The sequence below is a fragment of the Megascapheus bottae genome, chromosome 1 (genome assembly GCF_031878675.1).
Source record: "Megascapheus bottae isolate mThoBot1 chromosome 1, mThoBot2.hap1, whole genome shotgun sequence".
Classification (NCBI taxonomy): Eukaryota; Metazoa; Chordata; class Mammalia; order Rodentia; family Geomyidae; genus Megascapheus; species Megascapheus bottae.
In genome coordinates this window covers 49,944,841-49,964,748 of record NC_143509.1, presented here as the reverse complement: position 1 = coordinate 49,964,748, position 19,908 = coordinate 49,944,841, and the positions used below count along the sequence as shown (strand labels likewise).

The 19,908-nt window shown below is 36.5% G+C and overlaps 1 protein-coding gene across 1 annotated transcript in view; it reads right to left on the bottom strand.

Annotated features, from left to right (window-relative positions):
- Nucleotides 1–19,687, bottom strand: part of LOC150069127 (coiled-coil domain-containing protein 50-like) — a 44,010-nt gene extending 24,323 nt beyond the window's left edge. The window contains 1 exon segment of the mRNA XM_090331914.1: nucleotides 19,454–19,687. Within this exon segment, the coding sequence (XP_090188040.1) occupies nucleotides 19,454–19,502 (49 nt within the window). The 5' untranslated portion in view covers nucleotides 19,503–19,687.
- Between the last annotated feature and the right edge of the window lie 221 nt (nucleotides 19,688–19,908).

Sequence of the window (19,908 nt, the reverse complement as noted above, 5' to 3'; positions counted from 1 at the left end):
GAGTAAGCAACAAAGAAAAGGGTGAGGAGGCAACTCCACCAGATATAACCTACCCGGAAGATGATGACAACCCACAAGCCATCGGTGATTTTTATTTGAACGCACTAGCAGCTGCTGAATCAATAAAATTAAGACTGAACAAGCAGCTGCAGGAGCAGCAGGCCCGCTGCTCATGCCTGGACAATCTGGCATCCCAGTTCCAGACAAAGATCAAGTGCCAGGCCCTGTTCCCCAAGAGCTGGGGCCGTGGTGTGTCTTGGAACAGGAAGAAAGATACACAGGAACACAAAAAGCTAAAAGTCTGCTTCATCCATGACCAGCCTGACAAGATAGACTTCCAGAGTCAACTGGAAGAGTTACAGCATCAGAGCAACCAGCTGATAGAGCGTATCAGCACCATTGAAGAATCCATAGTTCTCTCTAAAGAACAGATGGAAGTCCTGGATGAACTGTACCGGGAAAAAGATGAATATGTCGACCAACTTTCCCAGGAAAAGAGGGAGAAGAAGGAGGAGCTGCAGGAGCTTCTGATGCGCCTTGCAGGTGAAAGCACAGATTGCCGGAGCAAGATGCCAGTAGAAACCAAAAGCCTTGCTGCTGAAACTACTTCAGAATACTCAGGTCCAGAGAAGACTGGACCTGAGAAGACTTCTCCAGAGGAGAAGAAAGAGTTTGAGGAAGTGTCACTTGAAGATGATATTGAACCTGCCCAGGTAGAGGCTGAGATGCCTGGCCCCCTAGAGGCTCCTACCACAGGGCATATCGTGCCACTGCTTCCTAATGTCCAGAACGACCAAGCGCTTTCAGGCTCAGGCAATGAGCACTCTGCCTCTTTCTTCTTTAAACTGAGGCAAATGGTAAATATGAAATAATAACTAAAGATTTGGAGCCACCACCAGGAGAAGTAAATATCTGGATAATATTCTTTCAAGCATTGATATAAATGGATGGTAGGTGGTCCAAAATTCTAGACACTTCTCCATTGGTTGCCAGGGAAGGAGTATATGTTATTGTTAGTATATAGAATAATCACAAAAGAACAACAAGGAAGGCTATAGACATGGGTAAACTGTACAGAACAGGTGTGAGGCTCCAACTTAAAATGACGAAGTAAAAAAGGGAATGTGTAACAACATGGAAAGAGATGATGTAAGACAAGAGAAATTGAGAAGGTGTGACTTAAGGGACAGTACTAAACTCGAGTGATAGGACCAATGAAAAAGAAAACTTAAGAAAAGTTAAGAAAAAAAAGAGGAAGGAAGGAAGGAAGGAAGAAGGAAGGAAGGAACAAAAGAAAAGAAGAGAAAGGAAGAGAAAAAATGGAAGGAAGGAAGAGAAGAAGAAAAAAAGAAAAAATAAAGATGAAAAAGGAAAGGATAAAGCGAAAAAGAAAGAAAAAATAAAAAGGAAGAAGAATGAAAGAGAAAAAAATAGGAAGAAAAAATAGAGAAAGCAAAAAAGAGAAAGGAAGAAAAGATGAAAAAAGGAGAGGAAGAAGAGAGAAAAAGGAAGAAAGAAGAAATAAAACGCACAGACAAGAAAAAAATAGGTTGAAAGACGAGAAAAATAGTAGAGGAAAAAAGAAATAGGAAGAAAAAAGGAAGAAAAAAGAGCAAAAAATGGAAGAAAATATGAAGAGAAATAGAAGCAGAAAGAAAGAAAACACAAAGAGAAAAAATAGGATGAAAGACAATAAAAAATAGTATAGAAAGAAAAAGAAATAGGAAGAAAAAAGAGGAAGAAAAAAGCAATAAAAGAAAATGGAAGAAAAGATGAAATAAAGAAAAAAGAAAAATGAAGAAAAGATGAAATAGAAGACAGAAAAATGGAAGAAAGAAAAAACATAGAGACAAAGAAAGAAAAAAATAGGATGAAAGAATAATAGTAAAGAAAAAAAGAAATAGGAAGAAAAAAGAGCAAAAAAATTGAAGAAAAGATGAAGAGAGAGGAAGAACACAGAAAAAAAGAGGAAGAAAAAGAAGAAATAAAACAGACAAGAAAGAAAAAATAGAAGGATGAAGGATAAGAAAAAATATTAAAAGAAAAAGAAATAGGAAGAAAAAAGAAAAGAGCAACAAAAGAAAATGGAAGAAAAGATGAAGAGAAAGAAATAGAGGAAGAATATTAAAGAAAAGAAAAAGAAATAGGAAGAAAAAAGAAAAGAGCAAAAAAAGAAAATGGAAGAAAAGATGAAGACAGAAAAAAGAGGAATGAAGAAAGAAAACACATAGAGACAAGAAAGACAAGAAAAAATACTAAAAAAGAAATAGGAAGAAAAAAGCAAAAAAGAAAATGGAAGAAAAGATGAAATGAAAAATAGAGGAAGACAGAAAATAGAGGAAGAAAGAAAAAAAGAAAACACAGAGACAAGAAAGAAAAAATAGCAATATGAAACACAAGAAAAGAAAAATAGGAACTAAAAATAGCAGAAAAAAGAGGAAGAAAAAAGAATTAAAACACATAGAGACAAGAAAGAATAAAATAGGATGAAAGATGAGTAAAAATATTAAAGAAAAAGAAATAGGAAGAAAAAAGAGAAAAAGAACAAAAATAGAAAATGGAAGAAAAGATGAAGAGGAAGAAAGAAGAAATAAAAAACATAGAGACAAGAAGGAAAAAATAGGATGAAAGACAAGAAAATGAAAAAAAAATAGAAGGATGAAAGACAAGAAAAAATAGTAAAGAAAAGAAAAAGAAATAGGAAGAAAAAGAAAAAATAGTAAAGAAAAGAAAAAGAAATAGGAAGAAAAAGGAAGAAAACAAAAGAAAAAAAGAAAATAAAGAGAAAATAGAGGAAGAAGACAGAAAAAAAGAGGAAGAAAGAAAGAAAAAATAAAACACATAGAAACAAGAAAGAAAAAAATAGCAGGATGAAAGACAAGAAAAAATATAGGCAGAAAAAGGAAACAGGCAGAAAAAATAGCAAAAAAAGAAAATGGGAGAAAAGATGAAAAAAGAAAGTAGAAATAAACCACATAGAGACAAGAAAGAAAGAAAAAATAGGATAAAAGAGAAAGAGACGAGAAAGAGACAAGAAAGAATAGAAGAATAAAAGACGAGAAAAAATAGTAAAGAATTAGGAAGAAAAAAGTAGAAGAAAAAAAGAGAAAAAAATGGAAGAAAATATGAAGAGAAAGAAATAGAAACAATAGAAGGATGAAAGATGAGAAAAACAGTAAAAAAAGAAATAGGAAGAAAAAAGCAAAAAAAGAATGGAAGAAAAGATGAAGAGAAAGAAATAGAGGAAGAAGGCAGAGAAAAGAGGAAGAAAGAGGAAATAAAGCATAGAGACAAGAAAAAAATAGAAAGACAAGAGAAAAGTAGAGGAAGAAAAAAAACAAAAAAACAAAAAAAAACAAAAAAATACAAAGACAAGAGAAAAGTAGAGGAAGAAAAAAAACAAAAAAACAAAAAAAAACAAAAAAAGAAAATGGAAGAAAATATGAAGAAGAGAAAGAAATAGAGGAAGACAGAAAAAAGAGGAAGAAAGAAGAAATAAAACACAGAGACAAGAAAAAAAATAGGATGAAAGATGAGAAAAGAAAAAGAAATAGGAGGAAAAAATGGCAGAAAAGATGAGAAAGAAATGGAGGAAGACAGAAAAAATAAAACACATAAAAAACATAGAGACAAGAAAGAGACAAGAAAGGAAAAATTAGAAGGATAAAAGATGAGAGAAAATGGAAGAAAATATGAAAGATGAAAATATGAAAGAGGAAAGACAAGAGAAAAATAGTAAAGAGAAAAGAATTAGGAAGAAAAAAGTAGAGTAAGAAAAAAAGAGAAAAAAAAGAAAATATGAAGAAGAGAAAGATGAAAGAAAAAATAGTAAAGAGAAAAGAATTAGGAAGAAAAAAAGTAGAGTAAGAAAGTAAAGAAAATATGAAGAAGAGAAAGATGAGAAAGATGAAAGACAAGAGAAAAATAGTAAAGAGAAAAGAATTAGGAAGAAAAAAGAGTGAAAAAAAGAGAAAAAAAGAAAATATGAAAGATGAAAGACAAGAGAAAAAGACAAAGAGAAAAATAGTAAAGAGAAAAGAATTAGGAAGAAAAAAGTAGAGTAAGAAAGTAAAGAAAATATGAAGAAGAGAAAGATGAGAAAGATGAAAGACAAGAGAAAAATAGTAAAGAGAAAAGAATTAGGAAGAAAAAAGAGTGAAAAAAAGAGAAAAAAAAGATGAAAGATGAAAGTCAAGAGAAAAAGACAAAGAGAAAAATAGTAAAGAGAAAAGAATTAGGAAGAAAAAAAAGAGAAGAAAAAAATGGAGGAAAATATGAAGAAGAGAAAGATGAAAGACGAGAGAGAAAATAGTAAAGAGAAAAGAATTAAGAAGAAAAAAGTAGAGTAACAAAGAAGAGAAAAAAAGAAAATGGAAGAAAATATGAAGAGAAAGATGAGAAAGATGAAAGACAAGAGAAAAATAGTAAAGAGAAGAGAAAGATGAAAGACGAGAGAAAAAATAGTAAAGAGAAAAGAATTAGGAAGAAAAAGTAGAGTAAGAAAAAGAAAAAAGAAAATGGAAGAAATATGAGAAAGATGAAAGACAAGAGAAAAGAATTAGGAAGAAAAAAGTAGAGTAAGAAAAAAAATGGAAGAAAATATGAAGAAGAGAAAGATGAAAAATAGTAAAGAGAAAAGAATTAGGAAGAAAAAAGAGGAAGAGAAAAAAGAAAAAAGAGAAAAAAGAAAATGGAAGAAAATATGAAGAGAAAAGAAATAGCGGAAGACAGAAAAAAGAGGAAGAAAAAAATAGAAGGATGAAAGATGAGAACAATAGTGAAGAAAAGATGAAGAAGAGAAAGAAATAGAGGAAGAAGACAGAAAAAAGGAAAAAGAAAGAAGACATAAAACAGACAAGAAAAAAATAGCAAGAAAATGGAAGAAAAGATGAAGAGAAAAATAGAGAAAGAAAGGAAGAAATAAAACAGACAAGAAAGAAAGAAAAAAACAGAAGGATGAAAAAAATAGTACAGAAAATAAAAAGGAAAAAGAAAATAGAAGAAAAGATGAAGAGAAATAGATGAAGACAGAAAAAAGAAAATAAATAAAACACACAAAAAAGAGCAAAAAAAAGAAAATGGAAGAAATGAAAAGAAGACAAAGAAATAGAAGAAGAAAGAATAAATACAGACAAAAAAGAAAGAAAAATAAAAGGATGAAAGATGAGGAAGAAAAAGGTAGAGGAAGAGAAAAGAGCAGAAAAAAGATGAAAGGAAAAAGAGGAAAGAAATAGGAAGAAAAAATAGAAGAAAAAAGCAAAAAAGGAAGAAAAGGTAAAAGAGAAAGATGAAAGGAAGAAGAAAACAGGAAGAAGACAAAAAAGAGGAAGAAAAAAGAAGACATAAAAAATAATAGAAGGATGAAAGATGAGAAAAAGGAGGAAGAAAGAAAAAAGAATAAAGATGAAAGGAAGAGAAAAACAGGAAGAAAGAAATAGAGGAAGAAAAAGAAAACAAGGATGAAAGGAAGAAGAGAAACAGGAGGAAAAAAAAGAGGAAAGAGGAAGAAAAGATGGAAAAAGAGAAGGAAGAAAGAGAGGAAGAAAGAGACGAAGAAAGAAAAAATGAAAGGTAAAGGAATAAAGAATGAAAGGATGAAAGAGAGGAAAAGGAAAAAATAAGAGAAACAAGGAAGAAGAGAAACAAGGAAGAACGAAAAAGATAATAACAAAACCTTGCAGATCAATTCCATAAACTCAGACTCCAGATAAATGAGTTTCCCCTGAGAGGAATCGCAGCCAGGGACGGGTACGAGGTGATGCCGCTCTGACCAACCTAAGACAGGGCCTTCAGCTTGATTTGAAGAAGTTCCCCATGACGGGTAAGGCAGAGTCAGCAATCCACCCAACCTAAGACAGGCGGATTCGCTTCTTTTAAAAGAAAGACAGGGGGCATATGCTGGGAGCTGAGTGTGGAGTCAGACTGACCCATGAATCTGCATCATTGCTTTACCACTCTCTGCTGGGCTGTGGTCTTAAGCTTATGGCCGTAGGTGTAGTTAAGCTTATGGCCGTAGGTGTAGTCTTGGGCTGTAGCCCTCCCGCCCCCCCCCCTAGAAAAACAAAGATAAAGGAAGAATAGATGAAAGGAAGAAAAGAAAGAGGACAAAAGAAATAGAGGAAAGAACAAGGAATAAAGATGAAGAAGAAAAAAAAGAGATATAGAGGAAAGAAGGAAAAGGATGAAAGGAAGAAGAAAAAGAAAAAGAAAACAAGAGGAAGAAATAGATGAAGAAAGAAAAAGAAGAAAAAGAAAAAGAAAACAAGAGGAAGAAATAGATGAAGAAAGAAAAAGAAAAAGAAAAGGAAGAAGAGAATAAGAAAAGGATGAAAGACAAGGAAAGAGAAAAAGAAAAAGGAAGAAATAGAGGAATAAAGAAAGGAAGAGAAAAAGGAAGAAAATAATAGAGGAAGAAAAAGGATAATGAAAGGAACAAGATAAAGAGGAAGAAAAAAATGAAGAAAAAGGAATAAGGATGAAAGGAAGAAAAAAGAAAAAAAGGAATAAGGATGAAAGGAAGAAAAAAGAAAAAATAGAGGAAGAAAGGGAAAAAAGAAGAAAGAAAAAGGGAAAGAAGAAAGGAAGAGGAACAAAGAAAGAAAAATGAAAGATGAAGAGAAAAAAAGGTAGAGAGAAAGAGGAATAAATGATTAAAGGAATAACAGAAAAAAGAGGAAGAGGAAAGAAAAAAGGAAAAGGAAGAAAAGATGGAAGAGAATAAAAGAGGTGGAAGAAGAAAGAAAAAGACAAAAGGAAAAAGGAAAAAAGGGTGAAAGGAAGGAGACAATGAAAAAGAGGAAGCAAGAAAGAAAAAGGAATAAAAGATGAAAGAAGAGAAAAGGGGAAGAAAGCAAAAAAAAGGAAAAAGGAAAAGATTAAAGGAAAAAGGAAAAGATGAAAGGAAGAATAAAAGAAAGAAAAAGGTATAAAGTATGAAAGGAAGGAGAAAAAGGAAGAAAGGTAATGGAATAAAGGATGAAAGGGGAAAAGAGATGAAAGAAAAAGGAATAAAGAATTGAAAGAAAAGAGAAAAAGAAATAGAGGAAGAAAAGGAAAACAGGTGAAAGGAAGAGAAATAAAAGAAAGGATGAAAGAGAAACAGGAGGAAAAAAATGAAAAATAAAAGATGACAGGAAGAAGAAAATACAGAAAGAGGAAGAAATGAAAAAAAAGAAAAAGCGATGAAATATGAAAGGAAGATGAGAAAAAAGAGGATGAAAGAGGAAATATAATGAAAGGATGAAAGGAAGATGAGAGAGGATGAAATAGAAGGGAGAAAAAGAAGGAAACAAAAGAAAGGAAGAAAAGAAGAAAGGAAAGAAAAAGCAAAGAAGGAAGAAAGATGAAAGACAGACACAGAAGGAAAGGAAAAGAGGAAGAAGAAAAAATGACACAGAAAGTGGGGGAAAAAAGGAAGAGAAAAAGGAAGAGTGAAAGCAGAGGAAAAAGGAAGAAAAACAAACACACACCAAAAGAAAGAAAGGAAAAAAGAAAAAAAGACAACAGGACACACAGATAAAAAAAGGAAAAGGAAGGAAGAAGAAAGAAAAAGAGAAAAGAAAGATGCAGACTGAAAAAAGACACACACCAAAAGAAAGAAAGGAAAAAAGAAAAAAAAAACAGGACACAGATAAAACGAAAAGGAAAAGGAAGAAGAAAGAAAAAGAGAAAAGAAGATGCAGACTGAAAAAAGGAAGGAGGGAAGAAGAAATAAAGAAATAAAAGAAGAGTGAAGGATGAAATGAAGAGCAAGAAGGAGAAAGAAAGAAAAAAGGAAAAGGATGGATAGATTTCACATTTCTTTGGGTCATATAAGTGATCTTAGACTTCATTTTTGATTCAATATGAATATATATTCAATATGAATATATAACAGTCTCATAAGAGTTTTATTCAAGAGAAAGATACGATTGGAAAATTTGAATATTAATACATTTTCACTGAAATGAAAAAGGGTAGATGACAGAATTCTATTGTTTCAACTAAAAAATATACTGTGAGACTCATCATCAAGAAGTGAACTTGCAAAGTAGAAATCTGAAGTTTGTTTAATACACAATTTCTCTCCATATGTAAGTGGAATATTTTTAAGAACAATAAATTATTTCCCTTTATCAATTTTGTTTCCTATAATTATTTCTACATAGCTGATGTCCTTAGAACTTCTTTCCATGGCTTTATAAGAAAAACATCTTTTTATAATCATCTCAACTTCTTTCCATGGCTTTATAAGAAAAACATCTTTTTATAATCATCTCTTTTTTAAAAAACACTTTTTAAATTTTTTTTAAACTTCACAATGCTAGAGGAAGGTGTCAACCAAAGGAAAAAAAATCAGGCAGCTGGGAGTTTGGCCTTGTGGTAGAGTGCTTGCCTAGCATGCACAAAGATCTTGATTCCTCAGTATCATTTACATAGAAAAAGCTGGAAGTGTTGCTGTTGCTCAAGTGGTAGAGCTCTAGCTTTGAGAAAGCCCAAGGACAGTGCTCAGGACCTGAGTTCAAGCCCTGGGATTGGCAAAAAAAGAAAAAGAAAATCACAGAAAATTTTGCTTCTTGCTTTCATTTTTAATTTTAATGATTACGTAGGATGCTTTTAGCTAGCTAAAGAGACAAATTTTATAGCAAGAAATGTAGAAATAACCCCAATATATAACAAAATATGGATTTTCCAGTCTTCTTGGCTATGATATTCTCTCTTCCATTTTTGTGCTTAGCTGTTTTCTAAGTTTAAGGCCTATCCACAGATATAAGGTTTTTATATGGTTCTTTTTAAAATGAAAAGCTAACATGATTGAATTATGTCTTGGATATTATCTTCCATACTAGGGGAAGTTTAGACACTTTCAACTTTATAATATTTGCTTATGTAAAAGAATAATGGATAGCTTTATAAAAAAAAAGTGTGCAAGCTTTTTATTTTTTTTAGTTTTTTGGTCAGTACTGGGGCTTGGATTCTGGGCCTGCGCATGGTCCTTGAACACCATTTGCTCAAGAGTAGAGCCACACTACCAGTTCCAACTTTTTCTGTGTATGTGGTACCAGGAAATTGAACCCAGGCCTTCATGCATGCTAGGTGAGAACGTTACCACTAAGCCACCCTCCTGACCCAAGAGAGAAGCTTTCTTTAGTCTTAAGGAAGGGGGGGGGGTGGACAAGATGGTTGGGAAGGGGGAGGAGGAGGGAAATGGGGACAAAAACATGAGAAGTATCGATGTGTAAGAAGCAATGCATCTACAACCTAGCGAATGTAACTGTAATCCCTCTATACATTACCCTGACAATAAAAAATTTAGATCTGAAATTATCCTATTTTGCATATGATAGAGCTAAGATCAAACAGGATTCCAGTGGCAGAAAAATAATTGAGCTGCCAGTGGCAGCTCCTTTGATTTTAGGTGTGTTGATTTAGCTGATTTTGACTAGGGACAAAAAAATAACAACAGCACACACAAAAAATAATGTTTAAGGAATACACATGCCATGTCAAACTTTTCTTCAGCAATTTTAGTTTACTTTTATTTAATAAAGCATTTTTATAACATAACCATTCAAGTTAAAAAAAAAAGGCTGCAGTACAGTTAGATGATAAGCTAGACACAAAAACACGCCATCCCCCAAGGCCACAGATGATTAACATTAAGAGTTTTAAGAGCTGGAAGGTTAGGTTAGGGATTTCAAGTTTTCTTCTGTACATCTCACTTAGGACTGATGGATTTTTCAATCAGAAAACTAAGGAATATGCAAATCAACATTCCATTAAAGGAAGAGTGCCAGTATCAGTCTATGGTTTGTTTACTCACAGATGTTATAAGCTTCCTAGTAATGTGTTTATCACCCTGTGACTTGTCTGATTTATAATCCATAAAAATACTTGTTCTTTGCTAGTTAAAAAAGAAACAGTAACTGTGACAAAAGCATCTGAGAAAAGACCTTGCATATCCACAGGGTACAGTAGAGCTAACTCAACTTAAGCAATGTGGAAACAACTTTTTTTTTTTTTTTAAAGACTGATACTGAGGAAGAGGAAATAGTAGAGCAATAATTTCAGCATGTCTACTTGGTCTTATAACCAGTACTGAGACGGTGAGGAAGGACCAGAGAGCCAAGGGAGGACTCTGAAAGAAAAGAGTGCTAAAGATCAACTATATCACGGATGCACACCCTAGGTTGCATTGTGACAGACCCAGTGTGAACTCCCTTCCAAAAAAGACTTTACTGCATGAATTCTGTTCCTCTTCATCTGTTCTTGTATTCAGCTTGACCTTATGTTTGCTGCTTATAATTTGACTGTGCTGTACAGAGTCACTGAAAGCAGTTTCCTGAACAAAACTCGAAATTGCTATATACAGCAATTAAATTATTTTGGAATGAATTATAGTCACTGTCTATTTTGTCTTTTATCTTATTAACGCGGGGAAAGACAACAATTAGGACTCATGCTAAAGAATTCTTACACTGCAATGTAAAGTAATGACTGTGATGACAGCAATTTGTCAGAATCCCATTAATGAAATTATGACAAAGCAAAAAAGACTAGCTAATGGCAAAGATGCAGAATAATAAAACACAAAGACCAAGTAGTCAGAGAAGTAATATGCCTGTGAGATGTTGCCTGTGAGATGCTGCCTTTTTTCTCTACCTTAGTATATAAAAAATTAGATCAATTATGACCAGAAGCATCTGTACCTCAGTTGTCAAAATGCACAGAATGAATTTTCTCAACCTCAGCTGTAAGTTTTACATTGCTGTCTTCATGGAATTTTCACAATCAAGTAACTTTCACACGTTAGATTCATACGTAAAAGATTAAGTTGCACACCCTAAATACATTTGGAGAACTTGCTCTGTATAGAGCAAGTATTTAGAAACACAGAAATGCCATCTCCACTTCAAAAAGAGACAACAAGATGCATTCCTTCCAAAGAAAATTGTTTTCCCAAACTTAAGCCAACTCCTGACCCAAATGCTGATAGCAGTGTGCCTCCTTATAGATAAGAGTCTGTTCACGGCAGGATGCATTCTTACTTGGGAACTCAGAAAGTAACACCAGGTGTGATTAGAGCTCAGACAAAGCACCTATCTTTCCATAACTTTGAAGGAGACACCCTAACTTTACCCTATAAATACCTCAACAGCCCAATTGTCTCTCTGTCTCTATCTACCTCTCTGTGAGAGCACCCACACTCCGCTAGAGTGTGCCCCTGTCCTTCTGCTTGTCTGTATATCTGCTTTTTGTCTGTATATCTGCTTGCATGCTTTTACTCAATAAAGCTCTACCAAATTTTCTTAACATTGTGACTTGTCTAGAAATTCTTATTCTGGGATAGAAGTCAAGGACTCTAATTCTTACCTCTAAAAGAAAACTTCACTAACCCTCACCTGCACACAGTGACATAACATTGCTTCAAATATAAAACAAGCCTATGTATTTGGCATAGTAAATATTGTCTCCAATGATGTCTCTGAGTTGATACAGCTAATATGGGAGAAAGAAGAAATAGAAAACCAGGCCTTACAAATCTAGGCTCAAAAAATTTCCTTTTACAAGGAAGTTATTAGTCAAATGAACTTAAATTTTGAGTTAACTATGTGATAAACTGGTAAGCTAATGTAAATATTATACAGCAATGCAAAGATACGTGGCACAAGAGTGTAATGAACAGCCCTCCTATTCTATTGAACAGGATGGTCATATTCCGTAGTGACAGTAAGTTGTAATCAGAATATACATTCCTCACTTATCTTAAATAACCTTATTCAGTTCAAAATGAGTTCTTCACATTTTTTAGATGATAAAGAAACCCATAAATAGATAACAGAAAGCTAACTCAAGAAATATAATTTTGGTGATTTTTAATTAAATATGAGTAGTGAAATTCCAATGATTTCTAATGTATTTTAAACAGTAGATTCCATATTCTGTTTAATAATCAAGCATGAGCTAAGAAACAAAGTGAAAGTCAGGACAGTCCACCCAAACTCTAGTTGTATTTCAGCAATGTTCTTTTCAGTTAATGATCGTTCACAGAGATCAACTCCATGAAGCTGGAATAGGCAACAAAAACAACAGAAAAGACTAAATGATTTGCAAATACAATGAAGCCCAATGTAAAATCAGGCCTGTCCACAGAAGTCAGGAAAACAACAGAAGCAGATGTGTTAATTTAGAATTCAGCTATCACTGACTGAAAAGGGAACATTTCATAAGCAAAGCCTGAAGCATCTAGAAAGGCAGACACTGAGAAGAGATGAATAGTTCTTTCTACCATGGCTAGCCCAGATGTGAGGACAAGTAAGAGATGCAGATGACAGTAAAAGGAACTTAATGGAGTCCTTTCTCTTTTGCAACTTCAAGTTTCCCAATGATCAAAACTTAGTAAATGTAATACTTAACATAAACTCTGGGCTCCCTCTCAATCAATTAACAAAACAATTTTTTGTTGCTGATAAAAAGGCATTTTAGAGGGAAAGACTTAAGTCATATACACTTTAACTATACACAAAAGTCCTGGAGTACAATTGATGGAAATGGACTCAGTCTTTATGACTCATTAGAAAAGCAAAAGACAAAATGTCCAGTATTTGGTCACTTAGAAGTTTTACCAGGACTGAAAATATTTATCAAACATAGAACTTTGAAAGTTTGGTGGTCAATCAGCCTAGGCAAAATTCTGACACAAATTTCTCTGAAGTGATATGCAAATATCAATAAAAGGCTTTGAACAGATCCAATTATTAGGTAACAATATAAAAACTATAAGCAGAGCCAGATGCTGGTGCTAGAATCCTACCTAGGTTGAGATCTGAAGGATTGATGTTTCAAGTCAGCCTGTACAGAAAAATTCACAAAACTATATATTTAATTAACAAGCAAGAGATGACTAGTGTTGTGGCTCAAAAAAAGGGCAAAAACATAAACAAGCACACCTCTTAAAAACTGGATTCGTGGTCCAGGAGTTTGGCGTAGGGGTAGAGTGCTTGCCTAGCATTCACAAAGATCCGTGTTTGATTCCTCGGTACCACTTACATAGAAAAAAGCTGGGAGTGGTGCTGAGGCTCAAGCAGTAAAGCCTTCTCAGGCCCTGAATTCAAGCCCAGGACTGGCTGAAAAAAAAAAAACTGATTTGTTCAATCAGTTGAAAGAACATTTGCCTGATATATAAAATCCCAAAGTCTTGGGTTTGATCCCAATCCCTAAAAACAGGGAGTTAAACGTTGGATTTGTTGGATGTTTATGTAGCTTACTCACAAAATGTCTCATGGAGCTGCTTTATGGCACAGTGGGTACTTTAAATAATGTTTTCACCTTGATTTCACTTTTAATTCCATAGAAATCTGTAAGGAATCTCATCCTTATATATAAATGTATAGTTAGATCCAATACAAGGTACAAATCAATACCATATATGTACATGCACAAACACACACACACACACACACACACACACACACACACTACACACTGTCCTGGTATTTACACTGATAACTGAAATTCGGGCTGAGACTTAGTGGAATGTGTGTCTAACATGCATGAAGCCCTGGGTTTTATTCCTCAGTACCACATATATAGAAAAAGCGAAAAGTACCATTGTGGCTGAAGTGGTGGAGTGCTAGCCTTGAGCAAAAAAAGCTGCGGGACACTGCGCAGGCCCTGAGTTCAAGCCCAGGACTGGCAAAAAGTTTCATGGAGAGTATTTTCAAAAGGAATCTTTCATTTCCTGTCAAATACCAGATAATAAAACACAAAGAATCATGGGGTATCTTACTACAAGGCCTCATGTGCCTCTGTGGCACAAAAGCAACCACGGATGAATGAGTGAATGAGAATAGCTGTGCTCCAATCAATCATACAGGCACTGCAATTCAATTTCTTATAGCTTTCACAGCCCACCAAACAATAAGCCATTCCCCAGTTTATGTGCTATCTCAAGACAAAAACTGCAGCTGAGTGCCAGAGGATCACGCTTGCAATCATAGTTACATGGGAGGCTGAGATGGAAGGATCATGGTTTGAGTCTAATTCCCCCCCACACACACACACACACACAAAAATGTGACCAGCAAAAAGCTGGAAAAACTGTGACACAAATGTTAAGAGCCTCAGCTGTGAGTGAAAAGTCAAGTAAGAGGCCCTGATTTCAAACCCCAGTATCCTCATATACATGCACACATGAAAACTATATATACATGTGTAAAAACTCATAACTATATGCTAAAAATGGAAATTATATATGTTATATTACGGTGAACTTAACCACACTTCCACAGTGCCAAAATTACAGGTAAGCACCACCACATCTGGCATATCATGTCTTTTTTTTTTTTTTTTCCCTTTTTGCAGAGCACTGAACTCAGGACCTTGCATTTACCAGGCAAGTATTCTTCCACTAAAGTAAATCCCCAACTCTTTGTCACATCCTTTTAAAATGTATTATCTGAAAACACATTTAGCATAATTCTCCAAGGTCAAGTGTCTAAGCAACCCACAGAGTCCTTCTGAACATAAAACCCAATTATCTTTTGTAGGCCTTTTTGAAAATCTAGGGTATCCTAATTTTAAATCAGCACAGGGCACCTTTAAATGGATCATGAGATAAAAACCTTTATCCAATGGTCCTTCCAGTGGGTTAACACTTAAAGTGCTTTGTCTCAAAACCTCTTAAAACAAGATCATGGTAATTTTTTTCTTAGTCTAGGTCTATTATAAGTTGAATTTTAGACATTATTTTGTGTAGTTTTTCAAGTAGAAAAATATGTAAGCAAGTGGGTGCAGGTGGCTCACGCCTGTAATCCTAGCTACTTAGAAGGATGAGATCTGAGGATTGAGGTTCAAATCCAGCCTGGGCACAAAAGGACCTGAGACTCCTATCTCCAGTTAACCTCTAGAAAACACTAAGTGGGGCTTGGCTCAAGGGTAGGGCAGTAGCAGTGAGCTGAAGAGCTCAGGGACAATGCCTAGGCCCAGGGATAGGGTGGTAGTCTTGAGCTGAAGAGATCAGAAACAGTGCCCAGGCCAAGTTCAAGCCCCATGACCCACCAAACAAAGAAAAAGAAAAATACGTAAGCAGACAAACACTGATTTAAAAAAATGTGACTTTTTATATTGTTCACTCACTAATTCATCTGTTCTGCCAAAAATTAACCTCAAGAAAAGCTTAATTGAGAGGGAAATTGGGACCAAGACATGAGAAAGGGTATCAATGTATGTGAATTACTGCACCTTCTATCTGGCAAATATAATGTAACCCTTCTATTAATTACAATAAAAAATATATGAAAAAAAAAGAAAAGCTTAATTGAAAAGTAAAAAAACTTAAGGGCTGGGAGTTTGGCCTAGTAGCAGAGTGCTTGCCTAGCATGCATAAAGACCCGGGTTCAATTCCTCCGTACCACATACATAGAAAAACCTGCCAAGTGGTGCTTCAAGGACAGTGCTCAGGCCCTGAGTTTAAGCCCCAGGACTGGCAAAAAAAAAAAAAAAAAGTAAAACCTATTGGGTAAAATCAGTCATTCATACCTGTAATTCTAGCAACTCAAGAGTCTGAGAGCAGGAGGAACAAGATGTAAGGCCAGCCTAAGAAGAAAAATTCACAAGAACCTTTTTCAATCCATATAGCTGAGTGAAGAGGCATCATTGCTGGGCCAAGAAGGAAAGTCTACAAGATGATGTCTGTAGCAAAAGAAGCCGGCATGCTTATGACCCAGCAACTACAGGAAAGGTAGTTGAATCTTAAGTAGGTAGATCTATATCCAGGCGTATGCCTATGTCCAGGTACAGAGACCCTGTCCCAAAACAAAGCCAGCAACAAACAGTGCAAGAAGCCCTGACTTCAAACCCAGTGCTACCAAAACCAACAACCACTGACACCACGCTAAACACTGCTAGCTCATGTCTAAAATCCTTGATACTCAGGAGGCTGAGCTCTGAGGATCTCAATTCAAAGCCAAGCCAGGCAGGAAAGTCCATGAGACTCTTATCTACAATTAATCGCCAAAGAGCCAAAAGTGAGCTGTGGCTCAAATAGTAGAACATTAGCTTTGAGCACAAAAACTAAAGGATTGCATCCCAAGCCAGGAGGACCTTAAGTTCCAGGACTGGTGCCAAATAATAATAATAATAATAATAATAATAATAATAATAATAATAAATGAAAATAAAAACCATTAGCATCTCGAAAAAGGTCTTGCCACTTATTAAAATTTTCACTGTAATATTTTAATGACAATATGCAAAGGAACACTTTAGAAATTAGTAACATGTATCTATGGAACAATTTAAAAGAAAAAGAGAAAGAAAATGAATTATGTAAATTTTTCTAATTTAAATCCCCAATAGGTCCCTTGCTAGTTCAACTGCAAGGTTTCACACATTTCCCATCTTCAGCACACAATTTTTTTTTTCCCTTCTGGAATGTGGGGTCAATAGGTTCTTTCTCTCTCTCTCTCTCTCTCTCTCTCTCTTTCTTTCTTTCTTTTCTGGGATCCCTTTTTAAACAAGCAACTAACTCTATATAGTTCCAGAAAGAAAATGCAGTAAGAAGCTTAAGACTACATTAAAAAAAATTAAGTTTGTCTGACTAATTACAATCCTTTATTTTTAGGGAAAAAAATGCATCTGCAGCTGTGAACTCTAAACTGAGAACTTTACATTACTGTTGGAATCCCTATGATCCTCTGCCTAACATTTACAGACTGCATATTACATTTCAGTTGTAAATCTAATAATTTTTAAAATATCTGAAAATTATTTTAGCTCTTGTTGCATAGAATCCCAAGAGCTTCAGAAAGAAATAAAAGAATTATTCCAAATGTGTCTTAAACATTTTTTAAAAGGCATCTGACATTTAGTGAATTCTCTGTACTGCTATAAACTCCAAAGGTCCTTCTTTGTGCTCTAGTTTAAGAATGATATCCCAAGCTATAAATACGGCCATGGTTAACAGAGAATGGAATGGGGAGAAGGAATTAAAAAAGGCCTTTCCAAATGATAATTTCTTTGACCTCCTTAAAAACTAAAGAGGCAAACACTGTATTTTAAACTTGCAAAGAATATAAGATGTCTGCTGCTACCCATGACCTCCCTTTTGAGAGGTTCACAACAAAGGTCACAAATGGCAGTGGAAGGGTCATACATTCACCACAAAATTATTCTCCATTTCCACTGGAATCTCCCCCATGATGCTGGATGTGAATGTACATAAAACTACCAAAGGTTTAAATTAAAAAGAGAAGTGGCAAAAAGGACTGATTATTTTTTTAATGGAGTTCAAAAATCTGTGGCAGAATATTAAGCAAACTCCTACCAAACTTCCTCAAACTCAGTAATAAAACAGTTTCAATATTCTGCTCCTGCATGCTCCAGCTTGGTTCTCTTTCATTAGCATGAAGTTCTCGGGAATAACTAGGTCATAATAAAGAGTTACGTTAGAGAAAAATACTGTTTATTAGGCTTTAATACCCGCCCGGTCAAAAACTTCCCTACTCTTAGGACATTCCTAAACAATACATCACTTCCTTTCATGATCCTGGACCCAGAAAAGTCACATGTGTACAAAGACAACAATGTTCAACAATTTCTTAAACAGTAAAATCTAACTCCACAAAGGCACATGAAAGAGCCACACTAAATTTCATTACTTTATCAGACTGTAAAATTCACTACTACACAATTTTTTATTTATTTTATTTTTTTTTTGCAAACTGAAACCAATTAGTAAATACTCCATGAGAATTTAAGAGTGGAAAAATCCTCCAATTGTAGATGGAGAGCATGTGGAACTCTAAAAATTACTAAGTGGTTCAAGCTTGTAGTCCTAGCTACTAAAGTGGGTGAGATCTAAGGATCGAGGTTCAAAGCCAGTCCAGGCAGGAAAGCCCAGGAGATTATTATTTCCAATTAACTACCAACCAGCTGAAAATGGAGGTATGATTCAAAATGATAGATTACCAGCTTTGGGCAAAAATGCTGAAGGATAGCACCCAGGCCATGAAAAAAAAAAAAAATCAGAAAACCAAAAAGTAATGTGAATGCACTGAAAGTTTTAAGATCCCCTTCCCGCTCCCCAGTTCACTGACATAGATTTGAGGCCTAAGTAAAATAATTTACAAGTTAAGTTTTGTCTGAATTCCAATTCTCACTCTATTATCACCTACCTCTAAGGAGTACTACCATATGGACGGGTCACTTTTTCTTTAAAGACCTACCACCACACAGAAAAGAACTCTTGGTCAAAAGGCACAACTAGACAAACTAAGCAAATTACTGAGCTGCCTTTGCAACCACTCAGCACCTAAATCTTGACAGTGAATGGAAAACTGTAAAAAATGAATAGCTTCAACAAAGCTGGGTTAGGAACAGAAAATCAGAAAAATGTGAATGGTTAAAAAAAATGTTATTACCCTTCAAAAACATCAAAACAGACTCAGTCCCATTAAAATGTCTAACAAGATAAATGAATAAATAAAAATCAAACTACCAGCCAGTAATCTCCTAATACTTGGAACTCTGGGGAAGATGGCAGGAATGCAGCCACCAATCTCGGTCTGTCTAGGTTGCTGAAGCAAGAACACTTTGGAGTCTAACTAAGCTGACAGAGAAAACATGCAATCGCAGGAGAGCAAAATCCTTATTTTTCAATTCCACATGAGCAAATCTGCACAGGTGACAGTAAATACTTAGGTGCAACAGATGACACAAGTTCTTGGACCTTATGGGTGCTTTCTAGAACCAAAGAAAACAGTCTAAACAGCTAAAAGTTAAAGAGATGATCCAACACCCAAGATAACAATTTAAAACATTAAAAATTAAAAAAAAAAACTTGGTCCTGGGGGCATAAAATAATAATGAACACTAGAGAAGCCAGAGGATGGCTTGGGGAGTCAGGCAGGCCAAGCTAGAAGCACTGGACTTTTCTTGCCCATCCAGATGGGAAGATTTTGAAGGTCGCCGGGCCCTGACTCCCACCTAAGGCCCAAGCCTCAGCTCTGAAAGCTGGAGGGAAGGTGGGCACACACTTGGCCGGCCTGCCAGCCAGCCAGCCAGCCGGCTGCCAGGCCGGGTGAAGGGGGGTGGGGGGGGAAGAGGAGGGAAAAAAGGAGTCATGTTTCAAAACAAAGAGCTTCCAGGAGAAAGCTGGGGACCAGGGGTGTCAGCCCGCTTCCCAAAGCCTCCCAGCCCGCCCTCCTGCCCGGGGCCAGGATTTTCTTTTCTTTCACCAATTAAGTCAGATCCAGCTGTGCGGGCGGTCACCGAAGGGTGGGGGGGGCGCCTGGGGACTGGGCCGAGGACCCCGGGGTCGAGTTCCAGGCCAGGCCTGACCGACGGGGCGGGTGGTACGAGCGGGCCGAGTGGGGCCGGGCGCCGTGGGGGCCCCTCCGAAATGCCCCCGTCCCCCGGCGCGGGCTGGGGAGAAGGGAGCGGCCGCGGACCCCCCGCCCCCCGCCAGCCCTACCTTCCTTCACTCCGGGCAGCTTGGACTGGTCGATGCTGACTTCGGCCATGGTGGGCCGGCCAGGGTCCCGCGCGCGCCCCCTCCCCCGGGATCCTCCGTGCCCGCCCGGAGCCGCGCCCGCGCCCGACGCCGCGCCGAGGTCTGACGGGCTAGGGAGCCGCGGGAAATCCCGTCGGGTGCTCCCGCCTGGGGGCTCCGGCCGCCCCACCCCGCCGCCGCGGCCACCTGCTTTCCGCCCCCCCACCCCCCCGCGCGCCTCCGCGGCCCGGATCGACACCCGAGATCCCGGAAACAGACCCCGAGCGGCCCACTACGGAGGGAGAGAGGAGCCAGAAAGGCGGGGTGGGCGGGCGAACGCGCGGGGCCGGCCTGGCCGGGGAGGGGGAGCCTGGCCCTGGCGGGGGAGGAGCGCTGCAGGTCTGAAACCACAGATGGCCAGGCTGCCTCAGCTTCTG